The sequence below is a fragment of the Ipomoea nil genome, unplaced genomic scaffold (genome assembly GCF_001879475.1).
Source record: "Ipomoea nil cultivar Tokyo-kokei standard unplaced genomic scaffold, Asagao_1.1 scaffold2705, whole genome shotgun sequence".
NCBI lineage: Eukaryota > Viridiplantae > Streptophyta > Magnoliopsida > Solanales > Convolvulaceae > Ipomoea > Ipomoea nil.
Window position 1 is genome coordinate 1763471 of NW_017619133.1, and position 25638 is coordinate 1789108.

Here is a 25638-nt window from a genome sequence, read left to right on the forward strand (position 1 = left end):
TATCTTTTTTTCTTCCTAAAATTCAAAGAATTAAAATTCCAAGGGGGACATGTGATTTTAATTCCATGAAAATGAGGGAATTGCAATTCCGTGGAATTACAACTCCTTCAAACCAAACTAAGAAATTTAGTGGCCTTTAAAATTAGGTGGGAATTAAGTGGGAATGAAATTTAAATTCCCTCCAACCAAACACCCTGCTAAGGTTTAAATCAAAATGTAATATTTATGAGCTGAAGAGTTTACTTATGAGAGAAACTATAATACATATGATGAAAAATGTAATACTTATGAAAAATCCAATCCATCAATAATACATATGATGAAAAATGTAATATTTATGAAAAATCCAATCCATCACACAGATAAAAACTTATGAGACAATCTCATAAAAATTTTTGCCTTTTTAAAGGCATATATAAGGAATCACATTTAAATTCAAATGTTTTTTTTAGAGTACTACTAACTCTGTTACAATGCAGTATAAGGCTCGAACCTATAACTTCTCATATGAGAAAACTACTTTGTGCCAGACCACAAGATCATTGACAAATTCAAATGTTTTTTATATATATATGTATATAATTACAAATTTTTACAGTAGTACTACACTCCATTACTACAATCATTATAAAAAGAAAAAGAAAATTATAACTCATTTTTTAAGTCAATCATACTCTGTTCTGTTTATTATTATTTTTTTTTAAATAACATTTTTCTTGCTTTCAACGGTTGGATGAGGATTTGAACCCTACTATATATAATTTAGAGTTGGACTAGAGTTGGGATTGAACTCTTTGTGTACAAAAGTATACACTTGGATGTACCTCAATGCTAAACATGTTTAATTTACCTCATCATGGACCTAGAGACTAGTTCAATGCAAATTATACCATGGACCATAGTACACATTGTAATATAGTTCATAGATAAATATTTATTTTTAATATATTGAATGTTTTTTTTTTTTGTATGTACTAAATGCTCATTATTTAGTAGTATATCAAATAATGATGAACTTCCAACATATATAAAAATGTACATTCAATGTATTAAAGATGAACATTCAATATATATAAAAATAAACCTTATGTTAGTAGTCAAATTTATAAGGTGAACCATGGTATGAGGCATTATGATTGCTAATTTATGAGGTTCATGGCTAGTCGATGAAATTTGAAAATATGATGTGGTGTTCCGTAAATAGTTGTTGCGTGTTAGCTGATTGTGTTCGTGGGTTTGACTAGTTGATAGCATTAGTTGGTTGTTAGCTGATGGCTGACTACATGCAAAATGACTTTCTCAAAAAGCTTATCGAAAAAGTTGTTTTCAACAGTTTTTTGAATTTTAGCATTTTGGAGCAATAAACTGTTACAGAAAGTTAATTAATCAAATACTTATATTGATTGTTAAGTCAAACAGCTAATAATGGTCAAATAAGTCAAAATTGACTAATAAATTAACTATGTTATCAAACATGGTCGATGTCAATAAAAAATTTATGGGTCACACTTGTGTGAGACCGTCTTACGAATCTTTATCCATGAGACGGGTCCGGTCGAGTCGAGTCAATATGCAAATGTAATACTTATACTAGCAAATGAATACTAAATCGGGAATAAAATGTTTGTTACTTATAATGGAAATTGTAATACTTTTGAGGACGAATGTAATACTTTTAGGGACCGTTTGGTTCATGGAATGTTAGATTACTGGAATGTTAGATTCCCGTGTTTGGTTATCATATATATATATATATATATATATATATATATATATATATATAGAGTATCCTTAACATATTTTTATATATTTTAATAAATTTAAAAATTAAATTAAATAAATAAGATACCGGTATCATATATAATTACATGATTTTAAAATATTAACTAAAATCTTGAACTTGAGAAACAAAATTATTTTATATGATAACATAACGTAATAAAAAATATATAATATAACTAAAGTAACTGGGCTACTTAAACTCTTGAACAAGCGGGGCATCTCCTCGAGTTGCGAAAGGGGCTGCAAGTTCAATTTTTACAACAACAACAATAATAATAATAACAATAATAATAATAATAATAATAATAAGCTAACATAAAATATATATATCTTTAAATAATTAGAATTAAAATGACAAAATTTATAAATATCCAAAGTTATCTTACATTACCTAACAAAATGAAGGGAATCACATTCTCTTAAAAATCCTATGTGTGGAGGGAATGTTGCATTCCCTGGAAATATTATATTCCCTCAGAGAATATGAACCAAACATAGGAACGTAAGTTCGGGAATGTCACATTCCCTTGGTTATGTAATATAACCTAAACCAAACGCTCCCTTATATTTTCATCAAAAGTACTATATTTTTCTTTATAAGTAATGTTGCATATATAAAAGAAAATGTAATACTTTTGATGAAAAATGTAGTACTTTTACATCAAAAAGTATTACCGAATACATTTTTCATCAAAAGTATTACATTTTCTCATATAAGTAATAAATTTTTTTTATTCTTAATTTAATAATACTAGTATAAGTATTACAGTTGATATTAAACTGACCATCCGCGATACAATCACAAACAAATTTTTGCCAAAAAAAATATATTTGTATGTACGGTTATGGAATCATTGTGATTCAATGTTTGGCAGTAGGTGTAGGGTGTCCTCTCCCAGTCTGCCCGCCAACCCAGAGCTTGCGCATAACCGTTTGTCAACATTTTCTAAACGACGTCGCTGTCGGCAACACCAAAGCACCGAAATTTCAGAATTCCTCCAATATTTAAATCGGGATTCTCTACGTTACCAATCTTTTGCCGCTGTTTCCATAATAAATCCAACCCCCACCCCCCTCGCCCTTCCCCAAAAAAAAAAAAAAATAAATGATAAAATAAAATTAGATTATAGAAACAGAGAATATATATTGCAATAATCTGAGCAGTAATAATAACAGAGTACAGATTACGCGGTAGCTTATCTGTATCGACCGTCCGCGATTGGCCGTTTCATCTTCTTCTCCTCCTCCATCCTCGCATTTTTCGTACACCGTTTCTCCGTTTCCGATCTCTACTTTCCGGTAAGCTTTTCATGCTTTTTTTAAATTATTATTATTTTTATTTTTTTTATGAATTATGCACGGCTTTTGAATTTGCTGCTTGTATATCTCGATGTTTTTGAGAGATTGTTGGTTGTGTGTGAATGCGGTTTCGAGGATTCTGTGCTAGGGTTTTGATTTGGCAAATTTGAGTAGATCGGTTCCCGTTGTGTTGATATTGTTTTGTGTGTGAAAGGTGGTGGTGGAGGAGAAGAGAGCGCGAATAAATAGATTTATAGGATTGTAGTTGGGGATGGCGAAGAGAGTGGACCACGAATATGATTATCTGTTTAAGATCGTATTGATCGGAGACTCTGGAGTCGGGAAATCCAACATTCTGTCCAGGTTTACCCGAAATGAGTTCTGCTTGGAGTCCAAATCCACTATCGGAGTCGAGTTCGCCACCCGAACTCTTCAGGTGCGTTTTTCGATCTCTCTCTCTCTCTCTCTCTCTTTTTCTTTTTTAGCGTATTTGGTTTCTTTTTGTCTGAGCGCTTGATGAGATTCTTTTCAATCTTTTGAAGAGAAATAGTCAAAGCAGAATTACTGAAATGAATGAGCTAAGAATTGGTTTATTTGTGTCTGTGAATGCTGATCGAAGCTGTTTATATCATGATTAATTCTGAAGAGGATGGAGATTATTGTTTAGTTCAAAACCTATGGAATGGGTATCCAGTGAATGCTCATATGGAAGGAAAAGATGCACATAATCAGATTAGTGCTAGCATATAAGTTGTTTGTTATTGTGAAGATGATTTCTATGTCCTTTGATGTCTTGTAGTTTGTTTTTGTGGTGTGGAAGAGCAATAGTTTGGTTGTTGTTAGGTGGTGCATCTGTCCTCAAGTCCACATTTGTTTTTTCTTGAAGTTTTGTGGATTTTTCTAGTTTATTAGTACTTCATTGGATGCATTGCATATCCATTTATCTCCGTTCTTAAGATCATTTTCATGTTAGGCTGTGTATTATCCTGTTGACAGTGTCTTTTCTTTACAATTGATTAGTCTGCACTTTCACTAATTTGGTTAGTAGTTACTGCATGGAAGAGCTTGGGATGCTTTAGTCTTAGGACCACCTTGACCTTTGAAAACCATGATTAGCCTTAAACTAGCATTTTATTGCGTGCTTTGGTAAGAAAGAAATAGGTTCTAATGGGGAAATAAATATTGTGGCTCACGTACTAACTTTCAGTTTTAAAGAATTTGCCTCTTATCAATTGTTTAAAGTTTGTGTTTTGGACAAATTTGTCTTGTCACTTACAATGCAGGAATAGTGGAAGTTATTTATTTCTGACAGCAATAGGATCTTCTTCCTTTTTCTCTTGTGATGCTTCTTTGTTAGAGGACACAGAAGTATTGATTCTTTCAGAAACACTAATACTATAATTACCTGTTTTTATGTTACAGGTGGAAGGAAAGACTGTCAAGGCCCAGATTTGGGACACTGCCGGCCAGGAAAGGTACCGAGCTATTACTAGTGCTTACTACAGAGGGGCTGTCGGAGCACTGCTTGTATATGACATAACAAAGAGGCAAACCTTTGACAATGTCTTAAGGTGGCTCCGAGAACTGAGAGACCATGCAGACTCTAACATTGTCATTATGATGGCTGGGAACAAGTCTGATCTCAACCACCTCAGAGCAGTCTCCGAGCAGGATGGTCAAACTTTGGCTGAGAAGGAAGGATTGTCATTTCTGGAGACATCAGCATTGGAAGCGCTTAATGTAGAAAAGGCTTTTCAGACTATTTTGTCAGAAATCTACCATATTGTAAGCAAGAAGGCACTGGCTGCCCAGGAAGCAGCAGCAAACACCCTTCCTGGTAAGGGTACCACCATCAATGTTGGTGATTCCGCAGCAAATGCAAAAGGGGGCTGTTGCTCTTCCTAAGCTGAATTTCAGGAGGGAAACAAACACAAACGGTAGCTGGCTTAAACTTATTGTTTTTCCCCTCTTTCTTCATCCAGAGCAAGAGAGGCATGTAGAATACTTTCTTTACCTTATTGGTACAAGAAAGTAAGATTGTGAATGTTAATTGTTTAGTGGTTTAGGTGAATCTACTCTCATATCGTACACTTATTTATTTTTTGTGAAGGGAAGCCACTGATACTGGCAGTGTTGCTGTTTTTGATCACAGATATACTCTGATATATACTGCAGGGAAGCAGGTGTAGCAATTTTAATCATATCTGGTTTTATTCCAGCTAGAATTCTCTTCATCTTTTTGCCTATACTTGCTTTTGAAATCATTTCCCTATTGCTGGAGAGGACATCTTAAGATTGGATCAGAAAACATTAGATTTACCAATTCTTTTACAGTTTCATGTGCTTTCATGTTGGTGCATTACTAGTTTAATAGGGGCAGGCTGATTGATTATAGCTTTAACTTGATTATATTGTGTGCCCTTTCTTCCAGGATGAGTACATAGTGGCAAATTACACCATGGATCAAGATTTACCTTATATTGTGAATCTTGGTTCAAAATAACATTTAGATTATGTATTTGCAGTTGACATATTACATAGTGTCTGCCAATTAACATATTACGTATCAATTGGTATTATTTGGTACACAGTCTGCAATTCTGCATGGTCTTGTTAGTATCATTACAAATCTTTATTTCACATTGTTGGTGTTAGAATTAGATAAGAGTTAATTATCGAAATGGTTCTTTGATTATAACAAAATTATCAATTTGGTCATTGACAATTTTTTTTTTTCCTAATTAAGTCGGAAAAAGGGGTAAATAAGCTCTTGAATTTTTCACAAAAACGTCAATTAGACCCATAAACTTTCAAAACGTGCAATTAAACACATCAACTCGCGATTTTAGTGCATCCCACCCCCATTTCGAAAAGTGCATAAATATGTGTGTGTGTGTGTTTCGAAAAGTGCATATATGTGTGTGTGTGTGTGTTTCGAAAAGTGCATGTGTGTGTGCGTGTGTTTCGAAAAGTGCATATGTGTGTGTGTGTGTGACATATATACACTCACATATGTGCTCTGTTTTTTTTAGTAAGTCGCATAGGCGCTACTCTAGCGCTTACTGCAACCATGGCTAGTAGCACTTCATGATAGTCATTCATAACAAGAGTCTAAAATACTTCCCCATATTGGTAATTACTCTTAACTTTATCTTGGGAAATATCAGCATACACACGACAAAGGACTTGATCTTCTTCAATGGAGTATGAAGTTGCTCGGATTGTGTGTATCTTGGACATTTTTTTCAAAGAGAATAGAGAGGAATTTACAATACAAAGAGTTATTTGAATTGTTAAGAGAGGGAGCGATAATTCAAAGAGTTGTGGTTTCTGATTTAGAGGTAGTGTACTGTTATATTTTTTTTGAATGCTACTAGCTCTATTACATTGTAGTATCTGTTCATATACTTTCTCAACCTACTGAAACACAAAGAGCTAATAACGCCTCCACTGAGGCTCGAACTTACAACCTTCCAAATGGAAGTCCAACCCGGGTACCATTGGACCACATAGTCCTGGTAGTGTACTGTTATATATATAGAGTGAAAGCAAATATCTTCAATATTTGAGAAAGATATCATATAAGATATTGGATTGTGTGTTGGAAAGATATGCATACCAATTAAGGGCTAAGATGATTGTGATCTAATGCAACGGTTGAAAGCAATTGTCTTTGGGGTCTGGAAAAGATATCATATATTCATGGATTGTGTTTTGGAAAGATATGCATACAAATTAAGGGCAAAGATGCTTGTGATCTAATCAAACAGTTGAAAGCAATTGTCTTTGGGATTTGGAAAAGATATCATATAAGATATTGGATTGTGCATTGGAAAGATATTCATATCAATAAAGGGCTAAGATGTTTGTGATCTAATCAAACGGTTGAAAGCAATTGTCTTTGAGATTTAGAAAAGATATCATATCAGATATTAGATTGTGTGTTGGAAAGATATGAATACCAATTAAGGGCTAAGATGCTTGTGATCTAATCCAACACTTGAAAGCAATTGTGTTTTGGATTTGGAAAAGATATCATATCAGATATTGGATTGTGTGTTGGAAAGATATTCATACTAATAAAGGGCTAAGATGATTAAGATCTAATCAAACAATTGAAACAATTGTCTTTGAGATTTGGAAAAGATATCATATCATATATTGAATTGTGTGTTGGAAAGATATGCATACCGATTAACGGCTAAGATGCTTGTGATCTAATCCAACAGTTGAAAGCAATTGTCTTTGGGATTTGCAAAAGATATCATATTAGATATTGGATTGTATGTTGGAAAGATATTCATACCAATAAAGGGCTAAGATGCTTGTGATCTAATCAAATGGTTGAAATCAATTATCTTTGAGATTTGGAAAAGATATCATATCAAATATTGGATTGTGTGTTGAAAATATATGCATACCAATTAAGAGCTAAGATGCTTGTGATCTAATCCAACGGTTGAAAGAAATTGTCTTTGGGATTTGGAAAAGATATCATATCAGATATATAAGTACATGACATACAAACTTATCTTTCATCCATTCACCATAGCAATCCTGAGATATGAATCCTCCACACCCCTTTTCATCCTCACCCCGAAACCCATCCTCATCCTCGCAAGAGGATGACGATGATCTCATTGCTACAATACAATTACAACAACAAGCACCACTATGCTGGCAACAACGCTGATATGGCTTACTGTTTGGAGATTATGTCTATTCAAGCCATCAACCTAAATCGAAGATTACATGCTGATTATTTTTTAGATCAGAAATCCAAAATATAATGAGGAAATATTTCGTAGATGATTTTGAATGAGTCGAAATTTGTTCTTATTATGAATTGCAAATCAAGACAACGACTTTGTGCAACGGAGAGATAAAATCGGTAAACTAGGCTTGTCTACTTTACAAAAAGTAACAGCAACATTTCGAATTTTGGCTTATGGAGTAACGACAGATGCAACATATGAATACATTCAAATTGGGGAATCAACAGCAATTGAAAGTTTGAAGAGATTCTGTCAAGTAGTAGAGGAGGTCTTTGGACAACGCTATCTAAGTGCGCCTGATGCTAATGATGTTGCAAGGTTGCTTGAAATTGGTGAGAGACATGACTTTTCAGGGATGCTTGGGAGTTTAGATTGCATGCACTGGACTTGGAAAATGTCCAACAGTTTGTGCCGGAAAACATTGTTGGTGTAGTTGAGAACCAACTATTATTCTCGAAGCCGTAGCTGATTATGATTTGTGGATTTGGCATGCACATTTTGGTTTGTCAGGGTCGAATAATGATATTAATGTGTTGGAGACATCTCATTTGTTTGCAAACATTGCAAATGGTACGACACCTCCTGCTCATTATGTTATTCAAGGAAAATAATACAATACAAGATATTATTTAGCTGATGATATATATCCGAAATGGTCAACCTTGGTACAAACTATTCATCAGCCCGATGACCAAAGAAAAAGTTATTTGCAATAATGCAAGAAGCATGTAGACAAGAGGTAGAATGTGCATTTGGAGTCCTCCAATCACAATTTGCAATAGTCAAGGGACTGGTATGTTTTTGGGATAAACATGCATTGCATGATATAATGTCATCACGCATAATAATGCACAATATGATCATTGAGGATGAATGTGATGAGCAAGAAGATATACAAAGTTGGAGAGAAGCGCCAACTCTTGAGGTTGATATAGGTAGAGATGAGAGTACTCTATTTCAAGATTTTTTTGCTCGACATAGGCAAATCAAAGATGAAGAAGCGCATTATGCGCTTCGTGATGCAATGATTGAGCATATGTGAGAACAATATGATAATTCTTAAAATTAAATGTTCTAGAAAAAAAATCAAAATAAATGGCACCCAAAATTACAATCTCACAACCCATAAATAAGAAAGAATAAAAATAGGAAAAATCTCCACTATCAACTCAAAATGAATTAAAAGGACAAGATGAGTTCTTATATACTCATGGGAAACATAGTTCTTTATGTGATTAACATTTTTAGGCTCACCAAATGCTAGCTCGTCTTGCTGGTCCACATTATTTGTACTAATAATTTTTGGAAAAATGTTTAAATTAATAATTTTTGGAAAAATGTTTAAATTAAGCATCAAATTATACGCAAAAGTGTAATTAAGTCATTTAATTACAAAAAGTATAATTAAGTCATTGAACAGTTCAAAATTATACAATTTGATCAAATTTAACTTGTTTTTCAGGTCATCGCTTACATGGCGGTCATTGTATTAAAAAAATTATTATATCAAAATTTACTTGAATGATGAAGACTGGCTGGGGGTGGTTTTTCTTATTTTTTATTATTTTTTTTATTATTTTTATTTTCATTTTGTTTAAAATTTTTAAAATAAATTAGAAAATAATAATTTTTTTAGGATGACCGCTATGTTAGCGATCACATGATGAATATGTCAAATTGATCTTGCATAATTTTAAATATTTTAAGGACTAAATTGCAATTTTTTTGAATTAGATGATCTAATTGTACTTTTACGGTAATTCGATGGCTAATTTGAATCTTTATTTTTCTTAATAATACCAATTGTAAGTTGGTAGGAGGTACAATTTGTTTTGTAACCACAAAATTCTAAATTTAATTTTTCATGAAAACTTTGTTTATTACCTTTTTGATTTGGACAGTTTAACTATGAGCAATCTAAGCGATTTTATCAAAGAGCACATTTAGATAATAGTTGTGAGGTTTCTCATAAATTTAAGATATAAATTAAATTAATGTGTGATCTATTCAGAATTCATCCATGATCCCAACGTAAACCAAAAACCCCTCACAGTTCACAAAAATATACTCCGTCGTCGTTGTGTACAAGACGATATATATATACTATAGTCATTTCCGCCACATCGGAGTTTCAGCCACCCCTTCTCCTTCTACCTCTTAACTTTCCTAGTAATTTCCCACTGGGGTGAAGCCCTACTGCCCAGCTCCACCTGTATATATATATACACTCACACCGTCTTCATATCCTCCCTTTCTCGCTAGTTGCGTATCAACAATAATCTTGAGGCTGGGAATCCGGCCGGGTGGGCTTTCTGGTTACTGGCCGGCGGGTTCTTTAGTTTGTTGAAATGGGTGAAAATGGGCAGGCGATAGAGGGTGGCGTTCTGGATGATATAATTGCGCGGTTGAGGAACGGCAGGAATGCACGCCATGTCCACCTCTCTGAACCTGAGATTCGCTCTCTCTGCACCGCTTCCAGACAAATCTTCCTTCAGCAGCCCAATCTTCTCGAGCTCGAAGCTCCCATCAAGATCTGCGGTATATATTTCAATCCGCCCTGAAAATATCTATCATAATTGGAGTTTTTTTTTTGATAATAGTGGGTGGTGGGTCAGAAATGAGTCTTAAGAAATTAAACCCACATTGGGTTGGATAGGAGTTCTAATGTTCTATATGCAAAATACACATAAAATCCAATCTCCCCCACCATGCAAAATAATTATTACAGTACTATAGAGTTAAATCTAAATGTTTTTATAATTGTTGTTTACTATTTTTGTTCTAAACGTACAAATAATTTATTTGAAAACAAATTAATAATTTAATTATTACATTTGAATTATTTAATCTTGTTTGGTAAAATAGTTAGCATATTTGTCAATTTTGATTTGTTTGACCACTATTAGCTGTTTAATTTGGTTAAACAGCCAATGCACCTGTTTGGTAACAAATTAGTTAACTTATCAACCAATTATGGCTTATTTGACCATTATGAGCTATTTGACTTAGTTAAATAACCAATATAAGTGTTTGATTAATTAGTTTTTTGTAACAGTTTATTGCTCCAAAACGTTAAAATTCAAGGTAGATTTTTCGATCAACTTTTGAGAAAGTCATTTTGCATGTAATCAGCTTATCAGCTATAAGCTAATAGCCAATTTACCAAACATTTTTCTATAATGCTATTAGCTAGTCAAACCCACTAACCCAATCAGCTAACAGCTATTTACCAAATACCCCCAATATGAGTGTTTGGTTGATCAGGTTTTTGTAACAGCTTATTGCTTCGAAACGATAAAATTTTAAAAGTTGCTCAAAGAAGTTTTTTTTTTTTTTATCAGCTTTTTGAAAAAATAAATTATACCCTTAAAGGTAATTTTACATATAATTAGCCATCAGCTAACAACTAATTCATCAAACATCTTTCTACAACCAGCTAATAGCTATTTGCCAAACACCCCTTTATATTTTAGTATAATAGAGAATTTTATTATTCATAAATAATTTAAATATTATTATTATTATTTGAAAATTTTTAATAAAATAATAAGACTAGAGTAGGTACCTAGCTACATCCTGTGAGTACGAGCGAGCTTTGAAAAAGTACACCAGTTGCGAGTCGAGATGAATGAATAAAGTATAAAGTGAGTAGAATGGTAGATAAAGCTCTTCTCAATCCACCCCGACCCATTGTCATCTATCCGCGCGCGTGCAAGTATTAGTGGTTTAGTGCTCAAAATTTGGTTATGATGGAGTTGTGTTATTGCAGGTGACATTCATGGGCAATACGGAGATCTGTTGAGGCTTTTTGCGTATGGAGGGTTCCCCCCCGAGGCCAATTATTTGTTCTTAGGGGACTATGTGGACCGTGGTAAGCAGAGTTTGGAAACAATATGCCTTTTACTTGCATACAAGATCAAATACCCAGAAAACTTGTTCCTTCTAAGAGGGAACCATGAATGTGGTTCGATCAACAGGATATATGGGTTCTACGATGAATGTAAGAGCAGGTTTAACGTGAAGCTGTGGAAAACATTTACTGATTGCTTCAATTGTCTCCCTGTGGCTGCTGTGATAGACGACAAGATACTATGTATGCATGGTGGTCTTTCCCCGGATCTGGGAAATTTAGATCAGATTAGGAAGTTACCTCGTCCCACAGATGTTCCAGACTCCGGTTTGCTTTCTGATTTGCTTTGGTCGGATCCTAGTAGGGAAGTTAGAGGTTGGGGAATGAATGATAGGGGGGTTTCATACACTTTTGGTCCGGATAAGGTTGCAGAATTCTTGATGCGCCATGACATGGACCTTGTGTGTCGTGCACACCAGGTAAGAGATCAGATCAACGTGCATAATTTTGTCCTTTCTATTGGACCGTCATTGTGCCAAAAGTTAACGAATTAGCAACTTTATTTTCATTATATGACCACCACATTTTCTAGAGGCAGGGTGTCTGATTTGGCCCTTTACCAGCCTCTCCAACAATCTCCTTAGCTACTAACTGCTAGACTTGATATCCACCCAACAATTTCATAGTCACCTATTGCTAGACTTGGCCCTTTACGAGCTTCTACCCCGGCCAACAGCCCGGAGTCATTGTGATTTATTTCTCTGCCGCCCTATCGAGTCGAGGTGTAGTGCGCTGGGACAAAATTTTTTGTCTTTGTGGGCAAGGTTTTCTTAAAGTATCCTCAATATGAATAGATTTTGAAAAGTTTTGGCAGGTATGACCAGAAAAGAAAAAAAAAATGTGATGAAAGGAGAAAAGGGGAAAAAAGCAAAACAAAATCTTAAAAAAAAAAAAAAAAAAGCTTCGGATTAACGTGTGGAGTGCACACGCCAGGCTGGCGCTAGTTTTGCCTCTCAAGCGATCAAGGAGCGCGCACACACACCCAGTATGGAGACAAAAATCATCTCCTTATGTAATGACAAAAAACAAAAAAGCCACTCCCCCCATTTATTGAAAAACCATATTCAAATTTTTAGGCATGCAAAAACCTTGCGAGTCCATGACAACTATGGAAATTAGGATAATAGTCTTGGAAGCTAGCTGGAGTCTCCTGCTCAATCTTTTGGGAGAAATAAGTCCTTAAATCTCCTAAGAACTTCATTATTTCGAGTCTTCATGTTGTGCATGCTATATGGAGGTCCAGAATTGACTGCCCAAACTCGCATCATTTTCGTAATTAATTATAAACTGATCTGAATGGCGTTTAATTTATTTTTGTCCAGGTTGTGGAAGATGGGTATGAATTTTTTGCTGATAGGCAGCTAGTAACAATATTTTCTGCTCCCAACTACTGTGGCGAATTTGATAATGCTGGTGCAATGATGAGTGTTGATGAAGATCTAATTTGCTCCTTTCAAATTCTTAGGCCAAACAGATAGAAGGCCCGCCTGCTTTCCAAATGAATTGGCTTCTTCTTCTTCTAAATGAACAAACACTGCATTCTCTGATGTATTTTGGATCGTGAATTTTATACCCTTCCAATTGCCCAGGTTCAACATCTCCATCTCCTGCCTCCTTTACCTTTGAAATCTCTAGTTTTTTGCAAGATCATATCTTGTAATTTTGTATGGAGGTTATTGTACCACTTTAATTTGAGTAAATATTGTTATCATATGGTGTGAATAAGATATTTTCTCACCATGGTTAATTTTTTATTTTTAAATTTTCAACTATTGGTGGTGGTTAGAATTTCGGAATCGTGATCCATTACTGGAAAACGGGATATATTGGTTGGAAATGACGTTTCCGTCTAACATACTAACTAAAAGGAACGTTCGGAAAAATTTTCGTGAGAAATTCCGTCCAATTACGATTTGTGGTCAGAAATAGCGTCCAACGAATAAAAATTGGACGGAAATTCCGGCGAGTAACCCACCATTTTTAAAACGTGAAAATTTCCGTCCAACTACGTGCATTGGTCGGAAATGCCGTCCAACTATGTGCGTTGGTCTGAATTTTCGACTAATGTTGGACAAAAAACTCACATATTATATTTTGCTATTTTCCTTCCAACTGTTGGTAGGAAAATCTTAAATCATATGGAATGTTTTTATTACTTTTATATTATCATAATGTTATTTATACCTGTTGTATTTAAATTATATGTCATCAACAAATCAATTGACACACTAAATTTCAAATTGAAAATATATTTAAACATCAAAATTATTTACAACAAAAATTATGGTCATGTTCATAAAAAAAAAGTCATGAAAATATATACTACTTAATTGATACTACTTAAGTATGCTTGCTGCACCCAAATAAGTCTTCAAATCTGACACTACTTCAACCTTCAAATTCGACACTACTTCAATGGCTTTGATCAATGCAGCATCCACATCCTTCTTCTTCAATGACATTGATCAAGTGTAGACCTTCACCAAAATTGGACCGTGATAAATTTCAAAATGCAAAAACCATACAGAAAACATAAACAGCACTTGGAAAAACAAACTTATAAGCCCTTTCTCTCTTGCAGCTGCAAATGATCCAGCAGCAACAAAATCATCATAAGCAACCTGAGATAAAACATTTCATCAACTAAACTTGAAATGCACAGCCATCCATCAAAAGCACCCATACATGTTAGGGATATTCATGTTCTGACCAAAATCAGTCACCTTTCAAACTCATGGTATTCTTGAGGGAACTATTTTAGATACCTATGCATTTTACAAAATGACTAGAAAAGGATTGCCTTTATGTTTAAGTAGGGGTGTTCGAATTATTCTGCACTGTAATCCACACAACACAAAAGTAATCTACAATCAATGCTTTAATGTTAAAACTTTGTCTAGTATACCTTTACTACAAATTTTTAACCTGATTTCTAAGCTCCAATATGATCCTTTTTTTTTTTTTTTCTAGATTTTCCCTTGTACAAGTTGAGAGTTTAAAATGCATCTGTATATACCATTTTTAAAAGAAACAAACTATCCGGAACTTATTACTAGCAAGCTGCAAAGTTTCATTACGAAGCTCATCACTTACTTATTAGAAAATTAATAGACAGGATGGAATAGTCCGACAGTTTAAATATCAATTCAGATCAATTATTCCAATACCAAAAAGATAAATTAAAAGAGGGATGTGCCAACTTGCCACTGTAAGCTGGACTGCTGGAGTTTATTCTTTTTTTAAAAGAGACAACAGAAGATTAAAAAAAAAAAACATAGAAAAGGGGAAAATAATGGAAAATAAAGAGCAAGATTGAAAAAAGATAGAGCCTAGAAATAGAAAGTTAAACCATGCTCTTGATTATTTAGTTTGGTTGTACATTCGTGTAAACCAGAGCTCCTTCATCACGCTTAGTAATCTAACATCTATAAGAAGGCCTAGAGAAAATAAAATACAAATGATCGAACAGGTTATAAAGAATGTAGAAAGTCAACAAAGAGAGCATTCATGCAACATCTAACCTCTTTAGCTAACACTTCATTATTCTTTATTAAATATCAATTCAAGAAACTTTGCCTCCAATTCATCCTGTTGAGTCTGCACAATTGAGCACCAAAAAAAAGTACCAAAATCCACCAAGGGTATTTAAACTGATTCATTCAAGTTGCATAGAGAAATTTCTTCTCAGATTTACTTATAAAAAAATAAATCATATAAAATAAACTGGTTCATTCATTAAAACTTAAAGGTATTTTTTTTTTTTTTTTTGAAAGCAACTTAAAGGTATTTAATCTTTAACTAATACCATATCTCCCTGAGGAAGATATCTTTCATTGATGTCCACATAGAATTGGAGTTTAGTAGAACAAACAAGCATTTAAAAAATATGAGACACTAGTACAAGATTCACATACCTGAATTTCCCTGAGGAACTCAACACGCTTTCTGATCTGACATCAGGCGACAAGCTCTTGAGCACATTTGAATGCTGTCCAGCAAGATCCTGAAGCTTATTCTTTAGAAAATGAAACACTATCAGTATTAATACAACTCTATTCCCTTTTTAAAGGGGACAAAACGGACCCCTACACACAAACAACATATAGCTCCCAATACACTAATACAATAATATGTACTGACTAGATCACCAGACTGAAGCATGGGGAATAATTGAAGTTAAATTTTAGTCTTATTGAAATTAAATTACATAATTTAGAATAAAAAAGAAAACTAATTACATTCTTAGCATTCCTTTCAAATTGCACAGGTTCTCAAATTCATTATTCATAAACTTCAAGAATATCCAACAATATGACAGTATATTCACATATATTATTAAGATCATAAATCCATAAAATTCAAGATTTTTAAGAACAATATATCATAAATCATAAATAACTAAAATGACAGTAAATTACCTGTTACATTTTCATGGCCAAAGACGGTCACCAGACCAACATAAAGTCTGGAAGGTAGATCTAGGGTTTCCTATGTGGAGAGCTAGAGAGGTTAAAGAATGAGCGGTTGAACTTGAGACTATGAGAATGAGTAGATGATCGAGGTTATAAGGACTTACCGGAGAGGCGAAGAGACGGAGAGGCCGAGAGGGTCAGAGGGTGAGAAGCAAAGAGGCGGCTGTGAGTGGCGGAGAGGCGGCTGTGAGCGTGCTCAAGAGCTTGTCGCTTGATGGACATCATTCAAATGTCCAACCAATTTTTCGTCCAACCCTTACGAGAGGAAGTTGAAATTTTTATTAAAATACCGACCAATTTACAGTTGGACGGAAAGGTTGGACGGAAATAGCGAGATTGGTAAAATTCAAATAATAATCCTATGGAAAGATTATTATTTTATGGAAGAAAAGGGAAGGAATGGGTGAAGAGATATGACTTGTGTTTGGTGTAGGTTTTTAGCATGAGTCGAGCGACCACTCATTCCTTAAAATCTTATTTGCTACCTCCCACAAGTGCTAAGAGCCTTGTAGCCTAGGTTTTCCAGGATAAAACGTGCTACGATTCAGTGTTTGAGCACTCAAACAAAGAACCCGGCGAACTAGAGCAAAACTTAGAACACAGTAGGCTAAGAAAGGAGTAGAAGCAGAGATTTTGGAGCTGAAAATATTATTTTGTTATGTGTGTTTTTGTTCTTCTTGTTCTTCTTAAAAATTCAAAATTGGAATTAACCTAAAATGACACGGTAACGGCGGTACAAGTCTGTACCGTTCCCCACCCCTTCCCCCTACGCACGAGAAAAAACCTCTATGCTATACAATTCAATAAGCCTTAAAAGAGCTCTTGTATAAATAGTGGTGCAAATCCACTTCCCAAACCAATGTGCGACAAATGCTTCACTTTTTCCCTTCATTTTCCAACTCAAATGGGTCTACTTTGAGAATCAATATCTCATTCACTCATTATCCGTTTTGAGCGTACAATATATCAATCTCTTCGTCTCACTACGAAGAATCCGAATCCACTTTGACCCGACCCAAATCGGAAGTGGACCCCACTGATATTTGTACCACAAAATAACTACTTAAAATGTCATTTTATGCCAATTTATGCTATTTTTTTTTCCAATAATCCCCCACATGAATGAAAATTGATTTCAGGGTATTTTAAAATCGGAAACAACTATGTTCAACGGTCAGTCCCTGCGTAGGATAGGTAGGAGTCACCCTTTGAACCTTCCCTTGTAAAGATATGTTTACTCTACTGGCTGTACGGTAGAACGCGATGTCTTTAAACTGACTGTCGTTTGTGTAGACGATGACATAACTCATACAGGAACCTCCCAACCATGCTCTGTTCTCATAACTGTGCCTGTTTTGGTCGTGGGTCACCGTTACTGGTTCTAAAAGAGTTTCTAAATAATTTAGCCCGTAAATTCTCATCTGAAGCGACCCACACTTCTCTCTCACATATGTGATTCTTTTCCGAGTATCGCGCATACTCACACATGTCAACCGTGACACTCTCCGTTCCATAATTTTGTTGTCCCATTGAACCTAGGTGACAGCTAGGTTGGGTATCCACTATAGATCTTTTTAGTTTAAGGGCTTTAGACTCATTCCTCGTGTCAGCTTCTCCACAACTTCTTTTCCTAACCCTTTGGTTAGCGAATCCGCTATATTGTCTTTTGACTTCACGTAGTCAATCGAGACAACACCAGTTTTGAGAAGTTGTCTAATGGTATTGTGTCTACGACGCATGTGTCTAGACTTACCATTATATATACGAGTCTGTACTCTCCCAATTGTGGCTTGACTATCGCAATGCACACATATTGGAGGTATGGGTATTTCCCAATTAGAAATATCCTCTAGAAAATGGCATAGTCATTTAGCCTCTTCACAACCTTTATCTAAGGCTATCAGTTCAGAGTCCATCGTAGATCTAGCTATCACAGTTTGCTTAGAGAATTTCCATGCAACGGCTGAACCGGCTACATAATTCCTTGTTGTAATTTTATTTTATTATTTATTATTACATTATTACATAGGGTTTTTATTATACTTGAAATATATATATATATATATATATATATATATATATATATATATATATATATATATATATATATATATATATATATATATATATAGGGAAGGGATCAGGTGCATTTGTGGCTTCCCGTGCGGATGTGCGGTGGATTAATGTGTGTGAGGGTTATACTTAATGTGCGTGAGATTTGTACTCAATGTGCCTGAGATTTGTACTTAATGTGCGTCATGTTAATATGCGTGAGTTTTGTACTTAATGTGCCTGAGTATTGTGTTTAATGTGCGTGAGATTTGTGCTTAATGTGCGTGCGTATTTCAGAATTACGAGCTCAGAAGGAAGCAGAACAGAAACTCACGCACATTAACACCCAAGCTTCTTGTTACTTCTTCCTTCAATTTGGCCATGGATTATGGATTATCAGCTACCTTCAATGCAGTTGAATGTTTATATAAATGACGCACGCACAGTAAAATTTGCACAGTAGCTAAGTGTGGATTTCTGTTGTATTATTCCCATAATTCTTAACCACCATAGCTCGCCACCGCATCATCATCATCAGGGAGGGGGCAAATGGCTACTGGGGATGGGGAAGAAGCTAACATCAATATTTTCTGCTGCATTTTACACATTCGCGCACATTAAGTACAAATCTCAGGCATATTAAGCACAACACTCACGCACATTAATCCACCGCACATCCGCACGGGAACCTTTATATATATATATATATATATATATATATATATATATATATATATATATATATATTAATTATTACGTTTTATTCTATGTTATAATTCTTACGTTAATATTATTATTATTATTATTATTATTATTATTATTATTATTATTATTATTATTATTATTATTATTATTATTAACACTTAATTACTTTTAGATATTATTATTATTTTCCTTTCAAGTTCTGTTAGCATTACAACATTGGTTATATTGCGTGGTCGATCATGTGATATTGCATGGTAGGAAATAGACGACGTATGTCATTAAGAAAAAAAAAAAGACATCATAACATTTAATAAAAAAAAATACGATGTGAATTTGTATCTTTTTGTTTTTAATTTTTTAAAAATTATATACGACGCCGTTTTTTAGAAAAAATTAGAGTCGTATATCTTTATTAAAAAAAAATTATCAAACGATGTTGGTTTTATACGTAAACCAGTTGTTGTTACTTTAAAAATAATAATAATACTGATACGACATCGGTTATTCCAAATAACCAACATCGTATATAAATGAAACGCAAGACCGATTTCATCTATCCCGCTTCGCATTCATGAACATATCCACCCTACTTCTCAGTGATGAGACCTCTTGCTGATCGAAAAATAAAAAATAAAAAACTCCTGGCCGGCTATTTGAGGTTTTGTTTGTTAGAGTTATATCCGCCTTATGTGCACGATCTTGCCCGGTCGAGTGTTACATCTATCCCGTTTCTTAGTGATAAGCCCTCTTGCATGTCGTTAAATAATAATTGGAGGTAGAATTGTTTGCAATATTTTTTTACCTACAAGATGGCTTTTCTGAGAAGAACCCAAAAAAAAGGTGTGTTGTAACATGCCTATGCTCAGCGGGTGTGTTTTGCTTCGACAACCAACTCAAAATTATTTTATATTTATATTTGTTTTTTTAAAATAACACGAATTTGTTGCCTTATGCAATTCAAATGTTTTTTCTTTTATTTTAATTTTTCAATTTTTTATTTGATTATGTTATTTAATCTTTTATATGTTATGCAATAGTGAAATTTTTTATGTAATAAATACTTTTAATAACATAGTATAATAATTAAACTTTTAGAATTATCAATTAATTTAAATATTGACATGTTTAATTTAAAAAGTTAATTAAATTAGACTTTTAAATTTCTTAGCACATATATAGCACCATTATGTTAATTTTACTTTCCTTTAGAGTTTAGAAAATTGTTATATTGTGAATCTATATCAACACTATCACAAAAAAAAAAAAAAAAAAAAAAAAAGCTTCTGAAGTTTTTTTTTTTTTTTTTTTTTTTTTTTTTTCTTTTACTTACAACATCTGTTATATCAGTTATATTATTTGATAATGCATGTTCATTAAATTACAACTACAAGTAGGTTATCAACTCACAGTTTCAAGTACATTAAATTACTGTTGTAAGTTGATTAAATCACTACTGTATGTTTATTAAATAATTACTATAGTTCCATTAAGTCGATAATATAAGTCCATCACAAATTTATTGTAACACTATATTCTAAAAAGAAAATCAGTATAGGTTGGTTTTAAAAATACAGCTTGTTTCAAAATCATTTGTGTTTTAGAATTATTAACTTATTAACTTAAATGTATTCATGTTTAGTCTTATATTGTTCATGTCATTATGGGGTTATTTCACTATCCAATTTGTTTACAAAAATTTATAGGTTTAAGTGGACTTGTATTTTAGATGTCACATGGTTTTGTAAAATTTTCTATGGCTTAATTAAAAAGATAATTGGTCCATGCAATATGTTGGGCCCTGATTTTGGAGTGTGCTACCAACCGAAATTGTTGAATACATTTGAACATTTGAGTTGGTTGAATTGATCAACCTGTCCATTGAACTTGCAAATATAATACTTGATGAAATGAAATGAAATGTGAAGAGATAGTACGTCATCATTATATTTGTGGGGTTAAGAAATCATCCCAACACTAACTTTTTATTGATAGGAAACTGAAAGTAAAAACAAAGAATAACATAGATTAAGAGTTAATACCATCTGAGGTCCTCCGAGTATAGTGATTTTGCCATGTTTAGCCCTAAACTTTCAAATTGACCATATGTGGTCCTTCGACTTTCAAACTTTACCATTCGTGGTCCTAGTTAACCACCCATGGTCCTTCAACTATTAAATTTTAACCAACCATGGTCCTTTCATGAGGACCACTACTGGTTAAATTTCGAAACTTGAAGGACCATGGGTGGTTAACTTGGACCACGAATGGTTAAATTTGAAAGTCGAAGGACCACAAATGGTCAATTTGAAAGTTTAGGACTAAACGTGGCAAAATCACTATACTCGAAGGACCTTAGATGGTATTAACTCCATAAATTAATTTTGAAGAGATCGAGACAATAGAGCATGCAACTACGAGCTGAGGTTGTTTAATTTATTGTCTTGACAGTCCATGATGACATTCTTACAATTCTTCCCAGGCAGTTGTCATTAGGCCTGGTGTGTGGTAAATCCATGAGTGGGCAGTCAGGATTTTTCTGCCGCAGCCTGCAAATTAAATAAAACCAACAACGTAGCCCTGTCAGCCCAGAAACCTTCAAAGCAAGCAAATGTATTAATTAAATTAAACTCAGCTCACTCGTAACCCAATAGAAAATGGTGAAGAAAAATGGAGATTTCGAGTTTGGCAAGGTCGTTTCCTGGGCACAGTCTGCTTCCCGCTCCAAATGATTGTTGTTTACTCTTTGTTACAACCTAAAACTCAAAATGCGTGACACTTGCTCAATCACACACACACACCTCTTTCTCAATGTTGCTATCGTTTGATGACTCCAATTTGTCGTCCATAGAGAACGATAAAAATCCGGGATTCATCCCACATCTTTAACGCACAAGTTGGTTTTTCGAAAATACACGAAACACCACGTTTTGTCAAATGGCGTCGTTGCGCACTTCTCCCCCACCCTTAGGGCACAAATAACCCCCTTTGTATAGATCTCTACATTTTTGCCAAAGAGAGTCTTTGATATTCATGCCCTAAGCAATATAATGGTACCAAGGCTCCCTAACATCTTTTCTCACCCCTTGTTTCTTTTTCTCATTTTCTTTTTTCCTTTTCTCCTCCTCTTTTGCTCAGATTCAATCTTTTCCCCTTTCTTAAGTTCAAATAGATATATGGGCACTTCCACTGCTGCACCATGCATGCCACCACCCAATTTTTCTGCTTCTGCCTCAAATCAAAAAAGGTTAATTAAGAAAACAAGCATCCTGTCCATATTCTGGACAAGAAGCCTGCAATATATATAGCTCTGCAAATCACCCTCACCTTCCCCATTCTCTCTTCTTTTTTCAACTTTCTTCTTACTACCACAACACCCCACTCTCATTTTTCTTTCAACACACAATCCCTCCCAGGCACCACCACAAAATAAGGCCTCCCTTCAACTTGCAGAAGCTGCAAAAAAGCCCTTACAACTTCCAGATGGTGACAAAAAATTTTCAAACTTCTCTCCAAAATTTTCAAACTAAATAATGCATAATGTTCATTAAATTACAACTACAAGTGAATCAACTTACTAGGATATCAACTCACTATTTTAGGTACATTAAATTAGTATTTTTAAGTTCATTAAGTCACTACTGCATGTTTACTAAATAATTACTATGAGTTCCTCACATAATTATAGAAACAATATATTGGAAAAAGGAAATCAGTTTTTTTTTTTTTTTTTTTTTTTTAAATCTGAACATAGTATTTTAACAAACCCATTCAGCTTCTTTCAAAATCATGTTTGTATTTGTGTTTTAGAATTCTTAACTTATTAACCTTAATGAATTTGTTCTTAGTCGTGTATTGTTCATGTCATTATATATTGTGTTAGTTTATTAACCAATTTTTTTATACACATCTAAAGGTTTAAGTGGAATTATATTATTTTAGATGACACATGATTTTGTAAAATTTTTAACGCCTTAATTAATAAGATAATTGGTCAAAAAAGTATGTTGGGCACGGCCTGATTTTGGACTGTGCCATTAGTAAGATTATAAACACAAATATAAGTAGAAATGGAGATTGTCCATTTGAGCTCCAATCCAAATTGTTGAAACATTTGAAGATTTGAGCTTGTTGAATTGATAGATTAACCTGTCCATTGAACTTGCAAATATAATAGTTGATGAAATGAAATGAAACGTGAAGAGATAGTACGTCATCATTATATTTGTGGGGTTAAGAAATCATCCCAACCCTAGCGTACTTTTTATTAATAAGAAACTAAAAGTGAAAACAAAGGATAACATAGATTAATTTTGAAGAGATGGATCGAGACAATAGAGCATGCAGCTACGAGCTGAAGTTGTTTAATTTGTTATCTTGATGGTTGAAGATGATGTTCTTACAATTCTTCCCAAACAGTTGTCTTTAGGCCTGGTGTGTGGTAAATACATGAGTGGGGAGTCAGGATTTTTCCTCTGCAGCCTACAAATTAAATAAAACCAACAACGTAACCCAGTCAGCAGTGCAAAATTTCCAAAGACCAATCATAACTTCAAATTAAAGTATTAACTAAATTAAACTCACTCATAACCCAATAGAAAATGATGAAGAAAAATAGAGATTTCGAGCTTGGCAAGGTCGTTTCCTGGGCAGAGTCTGCTTCCCGCTCCAAATGGAAGAAAAGCTCCTGCTTTTGGTGTAAAATCCTGCACCAATTTCAATCATTGTGTCAGTCATATATATATACATTTCCAATAATAATAAAAAAAATGTGGAAAAGAAAAGATGGATTGCTAAACAAATTGATGGAATTGAACTTACATCCCATCTAGAAGGTTTGAATGCAAATGGGTCCTCATATAGCTCCTCATCATAGTGAGGACCTCTAAACCACGTCAAAACTTTCCATCCCGCTGGAATTGTATATCCCAAAATATTGACATCCTTATTTGCCACGCGAAACACCATGAGAGAGAAGGTTACTAGACGAAGTGTTTCATCAACCACCTTAGTTAATTTCAAAACAAATAAAGATTATTATGTGTAGGTGCAAGCATATATAGCATATATATTTGGATGAGCAATATAATATAATAAAATAATAATAGCATATATGCATGAGAAAGGATAAAGGGCGGATATTGACCTTAGACAAATACTCCATCTGTCGGACCTCTTTGAGTGTCAAACTCTTCTGATCAGGAGGCATATTTCGCCTAATTTCCTCTTGCTCTGCCTGCATGAGCATTATATATATGATATTATGAGAAATTAATTTATGTTTGGAAGAAAAGAAAAGAAATGATTATATTGTCCAAATAAAAATAAAAATTTTAAAAAAATAAAGTAACAAACGAACCCTGGCTTTTTTGAAGGCCTCAGGGTGGCTCTGCAGAAACACAGTAGCCCACATTGTGATATGGCCTGATGATTCATGTCCAGCATTTAAGTACATGAGCATAACATCAATTATTTCCTCATCATCCAGCTCTCTCCCATTCTCATCTTTAACATCCATTAGTCTATCCATCATGTCTTTCTTTCCATTCTCAAGAAGACTAGCTTTAGGGTTCTTCCTTCTCAACTCTCTTCTTTCATCCACTACGGATTGAAAAATAGCCACGAGTCTTTTTCGCGCCTGACAGACAGTCATACATTATTCATCAAAATCAAATCTTTAATTTTCATCAAAATAAAATGGATTGAACAATATATAATTACCTTGAGACTATTATAGTAAGCAAATCCTGGAAGATTAATTGCCAGAGCTCTAACCCCATAGTTGAGAGTTGTGTATTCCCTCTCCAAAGCCTCCGTGACCTGTTCACTCTCTGAGCTCAAGAAAATGTACATAATTATGGTAAAGGTGAGCTTCCGCATCTGTGTCAAGAACTCTATTTCTCCCATGGAAGCCCATTTCTCGAGTGCTATCTTCACACTTTTTTCAATGTAGGTAATGTAAAAAGACAATGCTTCGTGCCCATTCACGGGGGCGGCTGTCAGCTTCCGCAAACGCTTGTGCTCTTCCACAGAAATGCCAATGAAAGACTTTCTGCCCATGAGTACATTGGTGGATTCAGGCCACCCAGGCTGGAATTCATCATCTGATAGAACTCTTCGGCAGGCCTCAGGTGTTGTAACGATGATACTTGGGCTACCAAACATGAAGGTCTTGTACATCCCAGTTGCTCCATATCTATATACATGTATAGATATATATATGAGATTGATAGAGAAATTAAAGATCGAGATATATCTATCAGATCAGAGTACTATACATACTTGGAAACAAATGAGGCGATGAAGGAATCCGGGTTGTTGGACTTGAAAGCTCTTAGGAAAGACCACATGTGGCCAATGAAAGGCCAACCTAAATCACCTGGAGGCAAACTCAGTCTTTTCTTATCACCAAGCTTCAGTATCTCATAGTACCAACAATTCACCCTCCCAAGCACCCACCAAAAGCTGCTTAAACCCAAAACCCCAGCCAATAACACACCCCACCCCAACTCCATTTTCAAACTCACTCTTTTCTTTCTGATTCTGATCTGCTCCGCTCCGATCCCCTGGCCTGCCTCCTGTTCGTCAATTTCTCGCTCGCTATTTATAGACCCACCAGAAGCTTTAAATTTATTTTAATATTTAA

The 25638-nt window shown here is 34.3% G+C and overlaps 3 protein-coding genes and 1 long non-coding RNA gene across 4 annotated transcripts; 2 read left to right on the top strand and 2 right to left on the bottom strand.

The window, feature by feature from the left end:
- The first annotated feature begins 2886 nt into the window (after positions 1–2886).
- LOC109156424 (ras-related protein Rab2BV) lies at positions 2887–5315 on the top strand. Its single transcript, XM_019304288.1, has 3 exons — positions 2887–3083; positions 3295–3517; positions 4504–5315. The coding sequence occupies exons 2-3, from the start codon at positions 3353–3355 to the stop codon at positions 4984–4986; spliced, it is 648 nt and encodes a 215-aa protein (XP_019159833.1). The 5' UTR covers positions 2887–3083; positions 3295–3352; the 3' UTR covers positions 4987–5315.
- A 4815-nt stretch (positions 5316–10130) lies between these two features.
- On the top strand, positions 10131–13513 carry LOC109156228 (serine/threonine-protein phosphatase PP1 isozyme 2-like). The gene is made up of 3 exons (XM_019304087.1): positions 10131–10394; positions 11626–12185; positions 13089–13513. The coding sequence occupies exons 1-3, from the start codon at positions 10205–10207 to the stop codon at positions 13242–13244; spliced, it is 906 nt and encodes a 301-aa protein (XP_019159632.1). The 5' UTR covers positions 10131–10204; the 3' UTR covers positions 13245–13513.
- Positions 13514–15742: 2229 nt separating this feature from the next.
- On the bottom strand, positions 15743–16414 carry LOC109156230. Its single transcript, XR_002049975.1, has 3 exons — positions 16343–16414; positions 16185–16254; positions 15743–15781 (listed from the first exon to the last, which is right to left on the bottom strand). It is a non-coding gene; the product is annotated as an uncharacterized LOC109156230 (long non-coding RNA).
- A 6791-nt stretch (positions 16415–23205) lies between these two features.
- LOC109156226 (ent-kaurenoic acid oxidase 2-like) lies at positions 23206–25507 on the bottom strand. The gene is made up of 7 exons (XM_019304085.1): positions 25275–25507; positions 24714–25188; positions 24352–24630; positions 24139–24228; positions 23814–23999; positions 23577–23698; positions 23206–23474 (listed from the first exon to the last, which is right to left on the bottom strand). The coding sequence occupies exons 1-7, from the start codon at positions 25505–25507 to the stop codon at positions 23357–23359; spliced, it is 1503 nt and encodes a 500-aa protein (XP_019159630.1). The 3' UTR covers positions 23206–23356.
- Positions 25508–25638: the final 131 nt, after the last annotated feature.